The sequence below is a fragment of the Trichomycterus rosablanca genome, chromosome 1 (assembly GCF_030014385.1).
Source record: "Trichomycterus rosablanca isolate fTriRos1 chromosome 1, fTriRos1.hap1, whole genome shotgun sequence".
NCBI lineage: Eukaryota > Metazoa > Chordata > Actinopteri > Siluriformes > Trichomycteridae > Trichomycterus > Trichomycterus rosablanca.
In genome coordinates this window covers 18498070-18521325 of record NC_085988.1, presented here as the reverse complement: position 1 = coordinate 18521325, position 23256 = coordinate 18498070, and the positions used below count along the sequence as shown (strand labels likewise).

The window sequence follows — 23256 nt, the reverse complement described above, 5'->3', positions numbered from 1 at the left end:
CACTCAGACCCGGGGAGAACATGCAAACTCTACACAGAAAGGACCCGAACTGCCCTGCCTGGGGATCGAACCCAGGAGGTGACAGTGCTACCCACCGAGCCACCGTTCCACTGTTAAAGCCTGGGAATCGAACCCAAGATCTTCTTGCTGTGAGGCAACAGTACTACCCACTTAGCCACCATCTCGCTCTACCAACTTTTTAATGCCATCAGAAAGAAAGGTTTTTGGTTAAGCGTGTAGCCACTGATGCACCACTGCTTTCACATCATCACATGAAAATCTTCTTCTCCTTAAAGCTTCTTTGAGCGCCCAAAAAGGTGGAAATCAGATGGCGCTAAATCCGGACTATAAGCTCTCTCAGTCTCTCAGACATGATCAATTACTACTCCTCCCACCCAAACTTTTTGAAAATCCCTCGTAGTTTGTGGAGATGTATCCCAGAAGACTTGAAGTTGTAATTTCTACCGAAGACACTTTTACAAAGTATTGAATAAAGGGTCTGATTACTTTTGTGAATAAAAATCCACATTCCAATTCATCCTAAAGTCGTTAAATTTGGTTCTTCCTCACCAAACTTATTAAACCCTGTCTGTGACCTGTACTTTATACAGACTGATGGGAACAGGTAAGGGTCTTTGCCAACCTTTGCCACAAAGTTGGAAGCATATTTATTTATTAGGATTTTAACGTCATGTTTTACACACTTTGGTTACATTCCTGACAGGACAGATGATTACAGGTAACAAGATTTATCAGTTCACAAGTTTAATGTCAAACACAGTCATGGACAATTTTGTACCTCACTTGCATGTCTGTGGCCTGTGGAAGGAAACTGGAGCTCCTGGAGGAAACCCACTCAGACATGGGGAGAACATGCAAACTCCACACAGAAAGGACCCGGACCACTATGCCTGGGAATCAAACCCAGGACCTACTTGCTGTGAGGTGACAGTGCTACCCACTTAGTCACCGTGCCGCCCAAGTTAAAAGCATATCATTTATTTTTTATCCTTGATTTTTCATTTACATTTATGGCATTTAGCAGACACCCTTATCCAAAGCGACTTACAATAGTGTGACAGGATACAGTCTAAACAATTGAGGGTTAAGGGCCTCGCTCAAGGGCCCAACAGCAGCAACCAACGGCAGAGATTGGGCTTGAACCAGCAACCTTTTGATTACTAGTCCAGTACCTTAACTGCTAGGCTACAACTAATCCTTATGATTTTATACACTTTAAACATCTGAACTTAATAATTTGGAACAAGTGTGCACATACTTTTGACCACCTAATGTAAGTTCGAATAACCCTATTCCTGGACTGAGAACCAGTTTCCGAAATCAAATAATAATGACATGTTGTGATCCGATTCAAGCGTAGAGGAATGCTGTTTACTCGACCCCTTGATTAATCTGTTGAACCTGAATGAACAGCTAAATCAGACCATGTCTTATTAGTGTACGTTGTATTATTAATGGACCCTCTAAATGACACATTCATATTCACCGTACGAGGAATACAATACTCTTCCTGCTCTAAAACACCTGATTCATATTATAAACTAATTACCAACCACTTGGAGTGCAGAATAAAGATGGCACACTGAAATTTACCACATGGCTGCTAGATCAATTATAGAAGATCATTTGTACACTTAGTTTGTACAGCCAGTCTGTTCAGCCTGGTACAGTAATGAAATGCAGTTTATCTTAATATTGCTTTTGTTGTTTTTGGCAGTGTATATAGTGTGTAGCACTTGCAATTCTACAACCCCAAATCAGAAAAAGTTGGGACGTCATGGAAAAAGCAAATAATAAAAAAACACACATTTACTTTGACTTTTATTTGATTGCAGACAGGATGAACCTGAAATATTTCATGTTTTATTTGCTCAACTTCATTTCATTTATTAATAAACATCCATTCCTGCATATCAGGCCTGCAACACATTCCAAAAAAAGTAAAGCATTTACCACTTTGTAATGTAGCTATTCCTTTTCACCACACGAAAAAGACATTTTGGCACCGAGGAGACCAAGTGATTTAGTGTTTCAGCTTTTATTTTGTCTCATTCTTCCTGCAAACACGTCTTAAGATGTACAACAGTACGGGGTCGTCGTTGTCGCATTTTTCATTTCAAAATTCTCTATTGGTGACAGGTCAGTACTGCAGGCAGGCCAGTCCAGTACCCGTACCCTCTTCTTCCGCAGCCATGTCTTTGTAATGTGTGCAGCATGTGGTTTTGCATTGTCTTGTTGAAAAATGCATGAACGTCACTGGAAAAGATGACATCTTGAAGGCAGCATATGTTGCTCTAAGATCTCAATGTACTTTTCTGCATTAATGCTGCCATCACAGAAGTGTAAATGACCTTTGCCAAGGGCACTGACACAGCCCCATACCATGACAGACCCTGGCTTTTGGACTTGTTGCCGAAAACAGTCTGGATGGTCCTTTCCGTCTTTGGTCCATTGTTTCCAAAAAAGACCTGGAATGCTGATTCATCTGACCACAGTACACGTTTCCACTGTGTGATGGTCCATCCTAGATGCCACCGAGCCCCGAGAAGTCGACACCGCTTCTGGACATGGTTAACATAAGGCTTCTTTTTTGCACAGTAAAGTTTTAAGTGGCATTTGTGCATGTAACTCTGTATTGTAGTGCTTGACAAAGGTTTGCCAAAGTAATCCCTCACCCATGTGGTTATATCAGCTATTGTTGAGTGGTGGTTCTTGATGCAGTGCCGTCTTAGGGACCAAAGATCACGGGCGTTTAGGTTAAGCTTGCACCCTTGGCCTTTACGCACTGAAATTCCTCCTGATTCCTTGAATGGTTTAATGATATTATGCACTGTAGAGGGAGAAATATGCAAATACCTTCCAATCTTTCTTTGAGGTTCATTGTTTTTAAACATTTCAATCATTTTCTCACGCATTTGTTGACAAACTGAAGATCATCAGATCATCTTTGCTCACCAATGACTCAGCCTTTCCTGGATGCTGCTGTTGTACCAAACCATGATTACAATCACCTGTTGACATCACCTGTTTGGAATCACATCATTATTTAGTTTTTTCATTACTAGCCCTAAATTGCCCCTGTCCCAACTTTTTTTGGAATGTGTTGCAGGCCTGAAATAAAAATCTAAGTAAATGTAAGAAACACCTGCATTTTTATTTTATTAGCATTTTCCATATTGTCCCAACTTTTTCTGATTTGGGGTTGTACTTAAAACAGCAGATTTGTACATTTGTCAGGTTGCCCTTCCAGCATTTTTGTAGCTTGTGTGTAGTGTGAACTTGTGTATGGCTGCAGCAGCATGAAGCAATTCCCCTTCCAGCCTTTCATGCATCAGACTCAGATAAATGTGCCCGTTAAGTAACTGACCGCTGAGACTCGAACTAGAATCTCCATGGTAATGGGTTAGCACATTAAACTGCTGCAATACCCAAACCCCCCATGTTGCTTTGTATTTGGAGTGCACTCCTGATGATGCAATATTCTCTTCCAACTATGTAGAGGTAAAGTCTTGGGATTTGATAGAGTTTTTCAACTACTTATGAATAAATAATAGAAACATAAAAACCCAAAAAAGCTTTTGCAGAAATAATTTGAATGTTACGACTGCCATGACACACATTTTATGGCCTTAAGTATGTGGTCATCCCCTAATGACTGTATGTACTGGTAAACGTAAATAAAAAACATAACTTTCATACACCGATTAGGCATAACATTATGACCACCTTCCTAATATTGTGTTGGCCCCCCTTTTGCTGCCGAAACAGCCCTGACCCATCGAGGCATGGACTCTACTAGATCCCTGAAGGTGTGCTGTGGTATCTGTACGTGTCAAAGTAACATCCACATGGATGGCAGGACCCAAGGTTTCCCAGCAGAACATTGCCCAAAGCATCACACTGCCTCCACCGGCTTGCCCTCTTCCCATAGTGCATCCTGGTGCCATGTGTTCCCCAGGTAAGCGATGTAAGAAAATGTGATTCATCAGACCAGGCCACCTGCTTCCATTGCTCTGTGGTCCAGTTCCAATGCTCACGTGCCCATTGTTGGCACTTTCGGCGGTGGACAGGGGTCAGCATGCTGCAGGGGTCTGCAGCTATGCAGCCCCATACGCAACAAACTGTGATGCACTGTGTATTCTGACACCTTTCTATCAGAACCAGCATTAACTTCTTCAGCAATTTGAGCTACAATAACTCATCTGTTGGATCGGACCACACGGGCCAGCCTTCGCTCCCCACGTGCATCAATGAGCCTTGGCCGCCCATGACCCTGTCGCCGGTTTACCACTGTTCCTTCCTTGGACCACTTTTGATAGATACTGACCACTGCAGAGCGGGAACACCCCACAAGAGCTGCACTTTGGAGATGCTCTGACCCAGTCGTCTAGCCATCACAATTTTTCCTGCTTCTAACACATCAGCTTTGAGGATAAAATGTTCACTTGCTGTCTAATATATCCCACCCACTAACAGGTGGCGTGATGAAGAGATAATCAGTGTTATTCACTTCATATAATGTTCATAATGTTATGCCTGGTCTGTGTATATTTAAATAATTTAAGCTTCTCCATGTTTCCTGAAAAAAAAGCTGGTTATCCAGTACACCTAATATTTGATTATATTTCTCCTTATGACAGTTAGTTCATTTAGATAGCCGTCAAGACGTGTGGTTGGATCTGAGGGTCATTCAAGTTTGTTCTGGCTTATTTACCTTCACTTTACAGTATAGCCCATATAATTAGGTCTTCATAAAAGCTCAATTTTGGGGGTCATTATCTCACCCAAACCCCAAAGCCATTTCAAGATTACGAGACTATTAGGGCATTGTTATTTTTTATTATTCTGTCCAATTTCTGCAATTCACCAATTTACTGGCAGCAAAACAGCTCCTGCCTTATAAAACTAAAGCCATCATGCTTGTGTAACACTTGGCTGAGAGATTGGTGCAGATAAAGGCTTGTACAGGTAATTGGCTACACAAGAACACACTACAAAGGCTAACACAAGAACATGAAGCAAAACAAGGGATGAGCAGTGACTAACAATGGATATGATAAGCTACACTAAAAGCTAATGCTAATGTATATTTGTCCTTACTTCAGTTAGTTCATTTAGGTAGCCATCAATAAGTGTGGTTGGATCTTAGGGTCATTTAAGTTTGTTCTGGCTTATTTAACTTCACTTTACAGTATAGTCCATATATTTATACTATTGTTAAAAGTAGGTCTTTATAAAAGCTATTCAAAAGCTCAATTTTGGGGGTCATTATCTTGCCCAAACCCTGAAACATTTTCAAGATTACGAGACTATTAAGGCATTGTTATTTTTTATTATTCTGTCCACTTTCCACTGTAATGTGCCAATTTAATACCAGCAAAACAGCTCCTGTCTTATAAACCTAAAGCCGCCATGCTAGTGTAACGCTTGGCTGAGAGATTGGAGTGGACACACTCCCAGAGAACGCTTGTACAGGTAATTCACAAAGTACTACACAAGAACACACTACAAAAACTATAATATATAACTAATATATATAACTATATAAAGATTACGAGACTATTAAGGCATTGTTCTCCTCATTTCAGTTAGTTCATTTAGGTAACCATCTATGCAGTATAGTCTATATATTTGTACTATTGTTAAAAGTAGGACTTTATAAAAGCTCAATTTTGGGGGTTATCTTGACCAAACCCTGAAACACTTTCAAGATTACGAGACTATTAAGGCATTGTTATTTTTTGTTATTCTGTCCAATTTCTGCAATTCACCAATTTACTACCAGCAGAACAGCCCCTGCCTTATAAACCTAAAGCCACCATGCTTGTGTAGCACTTAACTGAGAGATTGGAGTGGACACTCCCAGAGAACGCTTGTACAGGTAATTGACAAAGTACTACACAAAAACACACACAAAGACTATAATACAAGACATGAAACAATGAAGCAGTGGCTAACAATGGATATGATCAGCTACACTAAAAGCTAATGCTAATGTATATTTCTCCTCACTTCAGTTAGTTCATTTAGGTCGCCATAAAGACATTTGGTTGGTTCTGAGAGTCATTCAAGTTTGTTCTGGCTTATTTAACTTTACTACAGTATAGTCCATATATTTATACTATTGTAGGACTTTTTTAACGCTCAATTTTGGGGGTCATTATCCTGCCCAAACCCTGAAACATTTTCAAGATTACGAGACTATGGATATGATCAGCTACACTAAAAGCTAATACTAATGTATAATTTAGTTAGTTTATTTAGGAGGCCATCAAGAAGATCTGAAGGTCATTCAAGTTTGTTCTGGCATATTTAACTTCACTTTATGGTATAGTCCATATATTCATACTATTGTTAACTGTAGGACTTCATGAAAGCTATTCAAAAGCCCAGTTTGGGGGGTCATTATCCTGCCCAAACCCTGAAACATTTTTAAAATTATGAGAATATTAAGGCATTGTTATTTTTTATTATTCTGACCAATAAACCTAAAGCCGTCATGCTTGTGTAGTGCTTAACTGAAAGATTGGAGTGGACACTCCCAGAGAACGCTTGTACAGGTAATTGACAAAGTACTACACAAAAACACACACAAAGACTATAATACAAGACATGAAACAATGAAGCAGTGACTAACAATGGATATGATAAGCTACACTAAAAGCTAATGCTAATGTATATTTCTCCTCACTTCAGTTAGATAATTTAGGTAGCCATCAAGCAGTGTGGTTGGATCTGAGGGTCATTCAAGTTTGTTCTGCCTTAATCAACTCTACAGTACAGTCCATATATTCATACTATTGTTAACTGTAGGACTTCATGAAAGCTATTCAAAAGCCCAGTTTGGTTGGGGGGGGGGGGGGGGTGTCATTATCCTGCCCAAACCCTGAAACATTTAAGATTATAAGACTATTAAGGCATTGTTATTTTTTATTATTCTGACCAATTTCTGCAATTCACCAATTTACTGACAGCAAAACAGCCCCTGCTTTATAAAACTAAAGCCACCATGCTTGTGTAGCGCTTAACTGAGAGATTGGAGTAGATAAAGGCTTGTACAGGTAATTGGCTACACAAGAACACACAAAGACTAATACAAAACATCAAAGACAGGGGATGAGCAGTAACTAACAATGGATATGATAAGCTACACTTAAAGCTAATGCATATTTCTCCGCACTTCAGTTAGTTTATTTAGGTAGCCATCAAGAAATTTGGTTGGATCTTAGGGTCATTCAAGTTTGTTCTGGCTTATTTAACTTCACTTTATGGTATAGTCCATATACAGTATGTATACTATTGTTAAAGGCAGGACCTAATGAAAGCTATTCAAAAGATCAATTTTGGTGGTCATTATCCTGCCCATTACTGGACTATTAAGGTATTGTTATTTTTTATTATTCTGTCCACTTACTGTAATTTGCTAATTTACTGGCAGCCAAACAACCACCACGCTTGTGTAATGCTTAGCTGAGAGATTAGAGCAGACACATTCCCAGAGAAGGTTTGTGCAGGTAATTGACATAGTACTACACAAGAACACACAACAAAAACTTATACAACATGAAACAAGACAAGGGATGAGCAGTGACCAACAATGGATATAATAAGCTACAGTAAAAGCTAATGCTAATCATAACAGTTCCCTAAACTAAGCTAGTCTGACTATAAACAACTAGAAACAGAAATGCTAACATCTAAGCTAACAACTATGCCAAGCTAACCCAAACTAATGAAAATGGCAAAAAGGACAAGAGAAGGATACCGCCAAAACAGGAAACAAGCATACTAAATAGCAAGAACCATAGGCAGGCTAACTCTCAGAGCAAATCTCAAACTCTCTCACAGAAAAGCAGGATAATACTATAACAGAATCTCAGGCTAACAATATAGTAATATAACAAACTCTCACAATGACCATATAACAGTGTAACCAAATTACAAGATAGCAATAACACAGAGCATCACAAAACAACCATCTAAAAATGACTATCCAGAGGAGTGCAAAATGAGACTATATACACACATTACTAATCAGGTCATGAGGAGCAGCTGGTAGTGATTCTCTCAAGGACGAATCATGAAGATAAGTGTGTTACACCAAACAAAGAGGCCATGTGCTGTGATCGTGACAGCTTGATAGTAGGTAAAGAGTTGTTGGGTTTGAATGCCTAGTCTTTTCTTACACACATATTTCTAGTCCGTTCATGGGTCCAAATAAATTAATCTTTTTTATCTGACAACAGCCTCAAGGAGGCTTTTCCATTGTCCCTGTTTAGCAATAAATTATATTCAAGCTTTGAGAATCATATTTTCTATTGAGGATCCCTTTCTTTCTTGACCCTTAAATTTTTGACAGACCTGCTATGAAATTTAAACTTACTACGAAATTCTCTATACTATAAAGAAACTGTTCGGGCTTTGACCCCAATATTGGCAAAAAAACCCTCTACTTTCTCTACGTTCTACTTTGTACTTACAAACAATTGTTTGTACAAGTGATTTTGGGACTTAGAGTTGCTTATAAATTGTGTCAGTCTAATCCATATTTTACTTGTGTAAATTATGTAGCTATTGCTATTCATGAAAGCCTATTTATACAAGAGACCATCTGCAATTAATCATAATCCCAAACCAGAAAGTAGCCAGTTATGCCTAGTTCACACTACACGATTTTTGCCCTGATTTTCGCTCGCCAACTGCTCGCCGCTAGATGTGCCGGCTCGGAAGCAACTCTGCCTTCCCTTTGGGATCGAAACTCGACTCTTAATCACTATGTGTGAACTGTTCAATGACTTGATCTGAAAGGCTCGCTGGGCGCCTGCAGACTGAAGAAAAATATCTAGCATGTTAAATATCTGAACCAGTTGGTGACTCAAAATCCTGTAGTGTGAAAGGCGTTGCAAGCTACAGCCAATGAGAACGCAGGATAAAGAGTGTGGGAAAACCCGGGGGAGGAGTGTAAAACCATGGCATGCATTTTTGGACCGGGTATCATTAAACACGTCGTCACTTTGTTGTGTGTTTTCGTGACAAAATGTAGTTTGGAAGACCAGACTAAGCTAGTCTGACCATAAACAACTAGAAACAGGAATACTAACACCTAAGCTAACAACTATGCCAAGCTAACCCAAACTAAAAAAAAATGGCAAACAGGAAACAAGCTTACTAAATAGTAAGAACTATAGACAGGCTAACTCTCAGAGCAAACGTCAAACTCTCTCACAGAATAACAGGATAACACTATAACAAAATCTTAGGCTAACAATATAGTAATATAACAAACTCTCACAATGTGTTATTGCTATCTTGTAATTTGGTTACTCTGTTATATGGTCAGAGTATCACAGAACAACCATCTTAAAAATGACTAGCCAGAGGAGTGCAAAATGGGACGAGCGGCTCACCGGTCGCTTGCAGACTGAAGAAAAATATCTAGCATGTTAAATATCTGAACCAGTTGGTGACTCAAAATCCTGTAGTGTGAAAGGCGTTGCAAGCTACAGCCAATGAGAACGCAAGATACAGAGTGAGGGAAAACCCGGGGGAGGAGTGTAAAAACATTGAATGCATTTTTGGACATGGTATCATTAAACCCCTCGTCACTTCGTCGTGTGTTTTCGTGACAAAACGTAGTTTGGAAGACCAGACAGACTCGTCTGAGATTTCTCCTGATGGTAGATCGTGTAGTGTGTGACTCCCTATCGCCAATCAGTTGTGTAGTGTGAAAACCACAACGACTTCTGTTTCTCCTGATTCCAAGTTGTAAGCAGACTCGGCTCAAAACCAAAATCAGTGCCAGACCTCACAAATGACTGCATTGGACATACTCCAAAATCTTGTGAAAACCTTTCACAGAACAGTGGACATCACTTGTCCCCATAATGTCCGCCAAATTGGTACATTTTCCCAAGCAGCTGCCTCTAGAATATAAAACACCACATCTGTAATATCCTAGGTTCAAGCCAGAGCATCCAACAGAACCAACAAAAAGCACATAGACAGAAATCGTACCTAGCGCCACACGAGCGGCAGAGGCATCATAGTTGATCCAGAAGGAGACCCAGGACAGGATGGTGATCAGGATGGAGGGCATATAAGTTTGCAGGATGAAGTAGCCAATGTTCCTCTTCAGTTTAAAGCTCAGAGAGAGACGAGGGTAAGAACCTGGACAGTAAGAGATAAGAAAGTAAGACATACAAAGAGGTTAGTGATGCAGATTGCTCAGTCTTGGCTCTTGATGCTCTTGATCATGGCATGCTTCAGTCATTGGTGGGCAATAAGGTTTCACAAGGGCCACTTAAAAAATTGGGACTGTTCTGGAGGGAAGTTATGCAGCTTTTGCAAAGCTTCAGATGTGACCGATGTGACTGCATCATTCAGGTTATTGTACACCAACCAGGCATAACATTATGACCACTGACAGGTGAAGTGAATAACACTGATTATCTCTTCATCACGGCACCTGTTAGTGGGTGGGATATATTAGGCAGCAAGTGAACATTTTATCTTCAAAGTTGATGTGTTAGAAGCAGGAAAAATGGACAGGTGCGAGTTTGACAAGGGCCAAATTATGATGGCTAGACGACTGGATCAGAGCATCTCAGAAACTGCATCTCGTGTGGGGTGTTCCCGGTCTGCAGTGGTCAGTATCTATTAAAAGTGGTCCAAGGAAGGAACAGTGGTAAACCGGCGACAGGGTCATGGGCGGCCAAGGCTCATTGATGCACGTGGGGAGTGAAGGCTGGTTGGTCCGAACCAACAGACGAGCTACTGTAGCTCAAATAATAATGCACCCTGCCACAAAGCAAAAATGCACAACGAGTTTGAGGTGTTGACTTGGCCTTTAAATTCCCCAGATCTCAATCCAATAGAGCATCTGTGGGATGTGCTGGACCAGTCTAATCCGAAGTCCATGCACAGAGTCCATGCCTTGATGGGTCAGGGCTGTTTTGGCAGCAAAAGGGGGACCAACACAATATTAGGAAGGTGGTCATAATGTTATGCCAGATCAGTGTATTTCTTTTTGTTTAGTACCGTAACGACAATTTAAATTGTAAACCTTAAATGGCTTTACCTCCAACTTCAGTAAATACTGAACAGGTAAAGTCCATGTCTTGTTAAAACTCTACCGCCTCTATCAATCGCACTCTCAGTTCTGTTCGCCGACACATTATAGTGAAGCTGGATACACTCGCACACACACAAACATAATTAAATCTTGGTTTTAATTTCATGTTCTTTTAATTGTAACTATATTTGCAAAAAGCCTTTCTGAGGTTCTGGATCTCAGGAATGTTTTAATGCTTTTAATTTTTCCTTATGTAAAGCACTGATTAGATATACACAGATCAGCCATAACATTAAAACCACCTCCTTGTTTCTACACTCACTGTCCATTTTATCAGCTCCACTTACCATATAGAAGCACTTTGTAGTTTTACAATTACTGACTGTAGTCCATCTGTTTCTCTGCATGCTTTATTAGCCCTCTTTCATACTGTTATTCAATGGTCACGACCCACACAAGACCTCTACAGAGCAGGTATTATTTAGGTGGTGGATCAATCTCAGCACTGCAGTGACACTGACATGGTGGTGGTGTGTTAGTGTGTGTTGTGCTGGTATAAGTGGATCAGACACAGCAGCGCTGCTGGAGCATTTAAATACCTCACTGTCACTGCTGGACTGAGAAAAGTCCACCAACCAAAAATATATCCATCCAACAGCGCCCCGTAGGCAGCGTCCTGTGACCACTGATGAAGGTCTAGAAGATGACCAACTCAAACAGCAGCAATAGATGAGCGACCATCTCTGACTTTACATCTACAAGGTGGACCAACTAGGTAGGAGTGTCTTATAAAGTGGACAGTGAGTGGAAACAGTATTTAAAACCTCCAGCAGCGCTGCTGTGTCTGATCCACTCATACCAGCACAACACACACTAACACACCACCACCATGTCAGTGTCACTGCAGTGCTGAGAATGATCCACCATCTAAATAAGACCTACTCTGTAGTGGTCCTGTGGAGGTCCTGACAATTTAAAGAACAGCATGAAAGTAGGCTAAAAAAGCATGCAGAGAAACAGATGGACTACAGTCAGTAATTGTAGAACTGCAAAGTGCTTCTATATGGTAAGTGGAGCTGATAAAATGAACAGTGAGTGTAGAAACAAGGAGGTGGTTTTAATGTTATGGCTGATCAGTGTATACTAAATGTATCAGAAGTGTACTGTAACGTGCAGCTGGAACTGTTCTAGATAAGTACAGACCATTTCTGATGCATAAAAATACTAGTGTTCTAATTCTGGGCTGCAGTAAAAGATATGTAAAATTCACTTATTTGCCTTTGTCTTTATATTTATTTAATTTTGTGCCCTTTTTTCAGCATGAAAGCACCAGTAAAAATAATAATTTCCTGTTAAACGCTACCTTGAACTTGCAATCATGAATCTAAAAAACTAATAATTTCCATATTATGCTTCATCTTATCTGGGCTGCATGGTAGCACAGCTGGCGGGGTGGGTGTCACACAGCAGCATGTGCATTCAGGTTTTCCCTGGATATTCTGGTTTCCTCACAGCTCTCAAAAACATGCAGAAAATGGACAGGCTGCTGAGTGTGTGTGTGTGTGTGTACGTGGGTGAGTAAGTGAGTAAAATGACATGCAATGAATTGGCAACCTGTTTTAGGAAATATTCGCACCCAGTGTTTCCAGGTGTGTTAAAGCCCAGTGATGTCCAACCAAGGAACTGAGGTCAAGTATGGAGTCTCAGCAAGTTGCCAATAAATAAAAACTATGGATAAAATCATTTAAGGTACAACGGCATTGAGACGTTTTGATTCAAAGTGACTTACAATTGTAGGCAGACGTAAACAAAGGACTGCTCAAGGGCCCAACAGTGGCAACCCAGCAGAAGTGGGGCTCGAACAATCCAGTATGTTAATTGCTAAGCCACCTCCAACAGTTAAAGAAAAACCTGTTGAAAATGAATTGCTAAAACAAATCAATGATTCATCCTACTCAGGGTCATGGAGGGCAACACACTCTCCCAGTTCACTCACCAGTGCTGAAATACATCGTGCAAATTTGACAGTTTTGCACATTCCCTATAAGGAGTTGCTGCCTTGCTAAAACACCGACTTATGTCTGAGATTTAAGATTTTTCTTCCCTGTTTTCCTCCCAATCTAGTCGTATCCAATTACCTAATTGTATTATGCTTCCACTCTCCTGATGTTGACCTCCACTCTGACTGAGGAGAGTCGTGACTGACACACCCCTCCTCCGACACATGTGCAGTACCGACTAAATTTTTTCACATGCACGAGGCGAGTTAATATGCAGATCAGCTTTGTGTACGAAGAGACACACCCAGGTCCTCATTATCCCTTGACGCCATCAATCAGCCAGAATAGGTCGTAATTGCATCAGTTATAAGGAATCTCCTTCAGCACCTCCCTACGAACGAGACAATTTTTATGCAAACGTCCTTCTTCGTTAATTTGTCCTGATGCATAGTACTACCACCATGGTGTCTGACAGTAGGTGCATTGTTGTTGGGTTTGAATGCCTTAAATTGCTTCAAAAGTCACGTTAACAGTCAGTCAAAAAAAATATCAATAAAATGGCAGTAATGGCGCTTAGCTCTGCTCTCCGGCAGGCTAGGCGACTACATGAATAACGATTGGCTGTTATTCAAAGTCAGGGTGCTGGAGGGGATTCCTCATAACTGATGCAATTACAACCTCTGCTGGCTGATTGATGTGTTGATCTGTGTGTGGCTTTCCGTACACAAAGCTGATCCACATATGAACTCGCCTCGTGCAGGTGAAAAGAGGCTCTCCTCAACCAGGGTGGAGATCAACATCAGCAGAGGAAGCGTAATGCAATTGGGTAATTGGATATGCTTAAGTCGGGAGAAAAAGGAGAGAAAATGAATAAACAAAATAATTTTAAAAAATGGCAGTGATGGCATACACTGTAGGCCAAAAGTATGTGGACACCACTTTCAAATATTGCATTTTAAAAGCCCTATTTACATTTACATCCATTAGCAGATGCTTATATCCACAGCAACTTACATTTGTGACAGAATGCAATCCAAGCAGCTGAGGGTTAAAGTCCTTGTATTAAGGCAATACAACCCAACCCAAAGTGGTGGGGTTTGAACCAGAAACATTCCAATAAGTAGTCCAGCACTTTCACTACTGAGCTACCACTGCTCTTAATTTATTCTTTAATAAGTCCTTTCATTGTCTACAAAATCAGTAACAAACTTTAGTCTAGCATTAAGGTGCCAGTTTTGAAGAAGCCCACTGCAACATAGAACTCATTTAAGTGTGAACCCTTGTATTCCAGTTGCTTCGGACTGTGTGCCGGTCCAGCAGAAAAGACACATGAGTAGACAGCAAATTGGAGTTCGAATGAAAAAGTGTTTATTAAATTCCACACAAACTTTTTAATATATAATATGCTGCATTTATCATCTTCGGCCAGTGTTTGATGTGTGCATAATGAGTATTTTTCGGAACTGGCTGTACCTGTTGAGAACACCACGTTCTTGGAGATGAGCTTGTAGTCTACTATCGAGAACTGAGGCAGCTCAATACGTTCAACACCAGACACGGCTCCGTCTCCTCCCCTCCAGTAAAAGTTTATATCATCTGTCGTGTATCCATCTATAGGGTAAAGCAAAAAAAGGTCAGTGGAGTCAGTGATTGAGACTTAATTTGCACTTTACAACTTATCTGATGAACAGTCCTCACAAGATTCTATTCAAATAGGGATTTTTTACAACCCCAAATCAGAAAAAGTTGGGACAGCATGGAAAATGCAAATAATAAAACAACACAGAGTTTATTACATTTACTTGGACTTTTATTTGATTGCAGACAGGATGAACCTGAGATATTTCATGTTTTATCTGCTCAGCTTCTTTTCATTTATTAATAAACATCCATTCCTGCATTTCAGGCCTGCAACACATTCCAAAAAAAGTTGGGACAGTAAAGAATTTACCACTTTGTAATGTTGCCATTCCTTTTCACCACACTTAAAAGATGTTTTGGCACCGAGGAGACCAAGCAGTTTAGTGTTTCAGCTTTTATTTTGTCTCATTCTTCCTGCAAACACGTCTTAAGATGTACAACAGTACAGGGTCGTCGTTGTCGCATTTTTCGTTTTCAAAATTCTCCACACATTCTCTATTAGGGACAGGTCAGAACTGCAGGCAGGCCAGTCCAGTACCCGTACCCTCTTCTTCCACAGCCATGCCTTTGTAATGTGTGCAGCATGTGGTTTTGCATTGTCTTGTTGAAAAATGCATGAACGTCCCTGGAAAAGATGACGTCTTGAAGGCAGCACATGTTGCTCTAAGATCTCAATGTACTTTTCTGCATTAATGCTGCCATCACAGAAGTGTAAATGACCTTTGTCAAGGGCACTGACACAGCCCCATACCATGACAGACCCTGACTTTTGGACTTGTTGCTGATAACAGTCTGGATGGTTCTTTTTGCGTCTGTGGTCCGGAGCACACAGCATCCATTTTTTTCAAAAAAGGCCTGGAATGCTGATTCATCTGACCACAATACACGTTTACACTGTGTGATGGTCCATCCTAGATGCCTCTGAGCCCAGAGAAGTTGACGCCGCTTCTGGACATGGTTAACATAAGGCTAAGAGGCATTTGCGCATGTAACTCTGTATTGTAGAGCTTAACAAAGGTTTGCCAAGGTAATCTCTCACCCATGTGGTTATATCAGCTATTGTTGAGTGGCGGTTCTTGATGCAGTACCATCGAAGATCACGGGCGTTCAGCTTAAGCTTGCACCCTTGGCCTTTACGCACTGAAATTCCTCCTGATTCCTTGAATGGTTTAATGATATTATGCACTGTAGAGGGAGAAATATCCCTTCCAATCTTTCTTTGAGGTTCATTGTTTTTAAACATTTCAATCATGATTACAATCAAACTGTCTGCAGTCAAATAGTAAATGTAAGGAACACTGCATTTTGATTTTATTTGCATTTTCCATACTGTCCCAACTTTTTCTGATTTGGGGTTGTACAATAAAATGTTCATCTAGATGTACTTGATAATCAGAAATGTGATTTCTCTGACTGCTTCAGGTGGTTGGGACCGCTAACTCTATGACCTCCATGACACAAATAGTTCACAAGGTCCAGAATAAACTGCAGAGTGTGCTTTTATAAAAAGTTCACTTTCATGCTTCAATTGACCTGTGGATCATTGTGTACAAGGTCTCTAGTGTATTAAACAATCAATACCTTCTCCACTGCAAAACAAAAACAGTTTTTTTTTATAAAAGCTGTTTTTTTTATGCAGTAACTGTCTTTAATCATTTTAAAATTAGCATTTTTTATAACGATGAATTTAAAATGCCTTGGTCAGTGTGGGTGTTGTGGGGGTAGCGAGTGCAATGGAATTGGATACAACAACTGATTTTGTTGTCAGGTCAAGTACTTACACTGTCAGAGAGCCTACAGCTGCATTCACATGGCTGTGCTTAGTATCTGTCAAAGCCACAGCTATGTAATTGATTTTAAAGAGGACAATGAATTGATTGAGATCAGACAGAATATGCCATGATGAGACTGAGATTTAGTCATACAGGTTAATAAAAAAACAAGTGACAGGCTGATCGAAGCTATACAGCTATTTAGCTAAACAGGTTTAGACTGATATTTAATTATTTTACATAGTTATACACTATATTGCCAAAAGTATTTGCTCATCTGCCTTCACACACATGAACTTGAGTGACTCCCATTCTTAATCCATAGGGTTTAATATGATTTCGGCCCACCCTTTGCAGCTATAACAGCTTCAACTCTTTTGGGAAGGCTTTCCACAAAGTTTAGGAGTGTGTTTATGGGAATTTTTGACCATTCTTCCAGAAGCGGATTTGTGAGGTCAGACACTGATGTTGGACGAGAAGGCCTGGTTCACAGTCTCCTCTCTAATTTATCCCAAAGGTGTTCTATCAGGTTGAGGTCAGGACTCTGTGCAGGCCAATGAAGTTCTTCCACACCACACATCATACTGGACTAAACATTTGACAAATTAGAACACAGCCATTTGTGTTGTTACTACTTTTTTTCTATCTGTGCATTTTCCCCAATTTTGTTCCCCTATTGTAATTTGCTCTTACTGCCGCAGACCTCCACTCCTGACCGAGAAGAGTCGCAGCCATACACACCCCCTCCAGTGACAGTGAGGTGTTTAAAATCTCCAGCAGCGCTGCTTTGTCTTATCCACTCATACCAGCACAACACACACTAACACACCACCAACATGTCAGTGTCACTGCAGTGCTCTGAATGATCCCCCACCTAAATAATACCTGCTCTGTAGTGGTCCTGGGAGAGCCCTGGCCATTGAAGAACAGCATGAAAGGGGGCTAATTACAGTCAGTAATTGTAGAACTACAAAGTGCTTCTATATGGTAAGTGGAGCTAATAAAATGGACAAGGAGGAGGTTTTAATGTTATGGCTGATCAGTGTAAGTGAATAGACCCCCTGGTAATGTACTGGAACCAAATACTACTTTTGAATGTCTTGTGGAGTTCATATCTCAACAGCACATTAGGCGTGTTGTCCTAATGTTTTGGCTCATTGGTGTATTTAATTGACTCAATCTCTACTTTAATTGACTTTTTCTTTCTAAACCTGCATTTTGTCCATTGTATAGAGCACTTTTTTCGACTATTTGATCATCTTTGACTGTGTGCTTTAGGCAGAGTGTAATTAGTAGGTAGTAACAAGTACGACTGGCCTAATGAGCTAGAGCTTTAAGACGTTGATTGCTAATTCCAGACATAATGCGTGAGCAGCCTGCAGTGCAGATTTTCATTGAGCCTCATCACCTTTGTACATCTAGTCCTAAGAGAGAACCAATATAAGGTATTAAGTTCAGTGGCTGAGTGCTCTGGACGAGCCTCCCAGCGTTGTAAATATTAACAATAACACAGGGACAAGCTGTAATTAAATAATGCAAGGAGAGTCAGTTTACATAACCATGGACGGAAGTGCTTCGGCGAGTGGGCTTGCTGGCTAGTGTTTGCTTCTCTTCCAGTTATGCGGAGGATCTGCGCCAGCACGGGGCTCCTGCAGCTCCTAATGAGAACCGCTGGCCTATTTAGCTTTATAAATAATTAACCACCAGCTTCTCATTCTTCATTTTAAAGGCATCATGTGTGCCATGATAAGTGACCAGGTATTCGCTTTTAGGATTCAACAAAAATGCAGCTTATTTCAATAAAAATAGTGTTCATTTATCTTCTCTAATAAGGGAGAGATGAACCGTAATGTAAAAACGATAAAAGCAAAGCGCTTGAGCTGCATGACAATTCACATAAAGCTGTGTACACAGTGTTATCATATCAATGATTTTTTATTTTTTTCGAAATGGAGAAGAGCACAGGCAGAAAAAGACAGAGAGAGTGTGAGAGAGAGAGTGAAGAGTTTGGGCTGTGCAAGACTGGTCATTCAGATCCCATTAAATCCATTATCTCTGAGCCAGCGAGTCGGGCGCTGTCAATCCACGGACTGATTTCTGTCAACAGATCACGTCACTTTTCTCGACGTGCCAGCTCAGAGGGGACAGAGCACAGATAGTAGAGGAAGACGAGCGCTGAAGTATCTGGCTCAGAATGACGCCAATTAAAAATGTATCAGGAATGGAGTTTTACGGAAAAGACGGCGGGCGCGGGCTCATGCCTCATTAGGGTGCACATGATAGAGCTGGATTACACAATGCAGCACTGTTCATATGAACCAGAAATAAAGGCATGGGAAGAACATACAAGAGATTTGATTGTTAATCAACAACAAACACTTTTCTATGACGGCTTATTACAGGGAAGGCTTATTACATCTTATTATTCTGGGATCTTGATATCTAGAGTTCGAATCCCAGCTGTGCTATCAATCGGCCAGCTGCTGACAAAGACAAACAATTTGTAAAGCGGTGTTGAGAAGACCCCGTCTCTGGCGGGTAATAAAAAGGCATCCGGCGGCTACACCTATGTTGGATGAGGCACGTAATAACTAGGACTGGCTCGATACTAGGGCTGGCACCGATCCGATACTCTGTATCGGTATTGGTCCGATATTGGCCCAAATCACTGGATCGGATATCGGAAGGAAAAAAACATGTACTGTAATCCGATCTGATACTGTTGCTTAATGTAAATAACACTTAATGTAAATGAGGTCATTGTTTGTGTGTAAAACAAATAACACACGAAGATACGTTCCAACACAGTGCCATTTATTGCCACTCACGCTTGAAGACATCATTAACATGTGCCACTGATCTACAACTCATCCGCAACAGCCATTCAGAAATAAAAACACACTGATCTACTTAAACTTTTAGCATTTTAAACAATCATCTACTACTGACACATCAAAAAACACTGTTTAAACAATAAAAATCACTTTATAAATGATAAATCGCTCACCTGAGATAAAGAAAACCTATCTTGTCCCGGCTTGGAGATCTCTCACATCCTCAATGATTAATCCATTAGTGTTATGAAATAAAACAAACTACACCGTTTCCCGTTTAGCCACAGATGTCCTCTTCAAAATCCAGCAGGGTTTAATAATCTAAAAATGTGACAGAAATTTAACCAATTCTAATTGGTCCATCGCGTTTGATTGACATTCACATCTTCCAATTGTTAAACAAGCCAAAAATGCTGCTAAATGTTATGTGTGTAAAAGTTCAAATAAAAACAGCAGTTTTGCATAAGTGTGATGTTGTAGGTTCTGTATTTATTCCTTTAGAATATTTGTTTCACAGTCTGAGCATTGTTATTTAGATAGCTACTTTGACCATGGTGCATTGAGACATGTATTATTACTGCTTAGTTGTTTGAGAGAAGAAATGACGGTATCGGACTGGTATCGGAATCTGCAGATACTCAATTTGCAGTATCTGTATCGGACATAAAAAAGTGGTATCGAGTAGGGCTGGCTCAATACCACTTTTTTATGTCCGATACCGATACTCAAACAACTAAGCAGTAATAATACATGTCTCAGCATTTTTGATTTCACTTATGTTCGAGCTGTTGTTCACGTGACACATCTCGCTTTACAGAGTGTCGTCCAAAGTGTCTACAACTGAAAGATGTGGATGTCAATCAAACGCGATGGACCAATTAGAATTGACGCAGAGTTGAGATTTCTGTCACGTTTTTAGATTATTAAACCCTGCTGGATTTTGAAGAGGATGTCTGTGGCTAAAAGGGAAACGGTGTAATTTGTTTTATTTCATAACACTAATGGATTAATGGTGTAATAAGTGTAAGTAGATCAGTGTGTTTTTATTTCTGAATGGCTGTTGCAGATGAGTTGTAGATCAGTGGCACATGTTAATGATGTCATCAAGATGCACTTTGTTACGGCAATTGCAGAGTGAGCTGGCAATAAACGGCACTCTGTTGGAACGTACACCGATCAACCATAACATTAAAACCACCTCCTTGTTTCTACACTCACTGTCCATTTTATCAGCTCCACCTACCATATAGAAGCACTTTGTAGTTCTACAATTACTGACTGTAGTCCATCTGTTTCTCTGCATGCTTTGTTACCCCCCTTTCACCCTGTTCTTTAATGATCAGGACTATCCCAGGACCACTACAGAGCAGGTATTATTTGGGTGGTGGATGATTCTCAGCACTGCAGTGACACTGACATGGCGGTGGTGTGTTAGTGTGTGTTGTGCTGGTATTAGTGGATCAGACACAGCAGCACTGCTGGAGTTTTTAAATACCGTGTCCACTCACTGTCCACTCTGTTAGACACTCCTACCTAGTTGGTCCACCTTGTAGATGAAAAGTCAGAAACTATTGCTGCTGTTTGACTTGGTCATCTTCTACACCTTCATCAGTGGTCACAGGGCATACGGGGCACTGTTGGCTGGATATTTTTGGTTGGTGGACTATTCTCAGTCCAGCAGTGACAGTGAGATGTTTAAAAACTCCAGCAGCATTGCTGTGTCTTATCCACTCATACCAGCACAACACACACTAACACACCACCACCATGTCAGTGTCACTGCAGTGCTGAGAATGATCCATCTGTTTCTCTACATACCTTTCTAGCCTGCTTTCACCCTGTTCTTCACAGGACCACCACAGAGCAGGTATTATTTAGGTGGTGGATCATTCTCAGCACTGCAGTGACACTGACATGGCGGTGGTGTGTTAGTGTGTGTTGTGCTGGTATAAGTGGATAAGACACAGCAGCACTGATGAAGTTTTTAAACACCTCATTGTCACTGCTGTACTGAGTATAGTCCACCAACCAAAAAAATCCAGCCAACAGCGCCCCGTGGGCAGCGTCCTGTGACCACTACTCAAACAGCAGCAATAGATGAGCGATCGTTTCCAACTTTACATCTACAAGGTGGACCAACTAGGTAGGAGTGTCTAAGAGTGGACAGTGAGTGGACACATTATTTAAAAACTCCAGCAGCGCTGCTGTGTCTGATCCACTCATACCAGCACAACACACACTAACACATCACCACCATGTCAGTGTCACTGCAGTGCTGAGAACGATCCACCACCTAAATAATACCTAGAACAGCATGAAAGGAGGCTAACAAAGCATGCAGAGAAACAGATGGACTACAGTCAGTAATTGTAGAACTACAAAGTGCTTCTATATGGTAAGTGGAGCTGATAAAATGGACAGTGAGTGTAGAAACAAGGAGGTGGTTTTAATGTTATGGCTGATCAGTGTATCTTCGTGTGTTATTTGCTTTACACACAAACAATGGCCTTATTTACATTAAGTGTTATTTACATTAAGCAACAGTATCGGATCAGATTACACGTTCATTTCCTTTCGATATCCGATCCGATACCGATACAGAGTATCGGATCGGTGCCGGCACTATTAATAACCCTGCGGGGAAGGTGGCGGCAACAATGAGAGATAGGCTCTGATTGGACATGACTGCATTAGGTAAAAAAAAGAAAAAAAATTATAAATAAATAGAAGATATTAAAAAATCTAACAAATAAAAATACCCTTGGCAAATAAACTCATGAACTTTATTAAACCTTACTATATGGGCACAGAAAATTTAGCATTTGTGCTCAAGCATTTTTAACAATGAAAACTAGACGCCCTGAAACAGCTAAAAAATAAGAAGGACACACATTTCACCGACTGTTGCAGTCAGGACTCAGTGTGGATTCAAAGGTGGGGTCCAATCAGGAAAAGGCCACACCACAACATGCTGCCCCTGGAGGCAGCTCGCCTGTCCAAGGTGGTTTAATCATGACAGCTGAAAAATGGTAACATCTGCTCAGGTTAAAAACCAAACCGGATCAAGCATGGCATCATGGTATTTTTTAATGCATTTTCTCCCTTTTTCTCGACTGCATCTTTTCACTTGCACGAGGCGAGTTCATATGCGGATCAGCTTTGTGCACGGAGAGACACACCCTGATCAACGCATTATCCCTCGACTCTGTGCAGACGGCATCAATCAGCCAGCAGAGGTTGTAATTGCATCAGTTATGAGGAACCCTATCTGGCATTTCCCTCCCTGGATGAACAACGGCCAAACGTTGTTCATATAGCCGCCAAGCCCAGTTCAAAATGTCAGCTCTGGTGTGCTAGCGTGTTTTACCGCTGCGCCACCTGTGCGGCCTGCATTATGGTTTTAAGAGAAAAGTAGGTTGCTGACACGGGCTGGCAACACTGTGAAGAAGAAATCATGATTAAAGAGAGGAACCTCCAACCAAATGCTCACCAAACTAATGCTCAATGAGGAGCAGAGATTCTCTGTGAAAGGAACCAATACATGAATCATCTGTGCCTGCATGACTGCCGATCTTAATGGCATGGCAGAGGGGCATGATTCTGCAAATCATACTCCCTGCTAATCTCAATGGCAAGTGGATCTGTTACAACATTACCATCATCTGACATATAAATAAATAAAATACACAAATAAACCTTGATTTGTGACCTTCCTAATTAGATTTTAGGGCTGGGTTTACTTTATAAAATTTGGTCTTTGTTTACTTTATAAAATTGACCCAAAAAGGGTAGTACAGTATGTGTTTGGATAGGTTTATTCCTTAAATAAATACATGTTTGGACAAAATGTGTTGTGGTCAAGCATATTTACTACTGAGGTACTAGACGGCCTGAACCAGCTAACAATAAGAGGGACA

At 40.7% G+C, this 23256-nt stretch overlaps 1 protein-coding gene across 2 annotated transcripts in view; it reads right to left on the bottom strand.

The window, feature by feature from the left end:
• gabrb2a (gamma-aminobutyric acid type A receptor subunit beta2a) overlaps positions 1–23256 on the bottom strand; it is a 140437-nt gene that overhangs the window by 32652 nt on the left and 84529 nt on the right. For both annotated transcript variants that reach the window (XM_063000520.1, XM_063000528.1), the window contains exons 6-7: positions 14566–14703; positions 10036–10188 (exon numbers count right to left, since the gene is read on the bottom strand). In XM_063000520.1, the coding sequence (XP_062856590.1) occupies positions 10036–10188; positions 14566–14703 (291 nt within the window). The remainder of the gene's footprint in view (positions 1–10035; positions 10189–14565; positions 14704–23256) is intronic.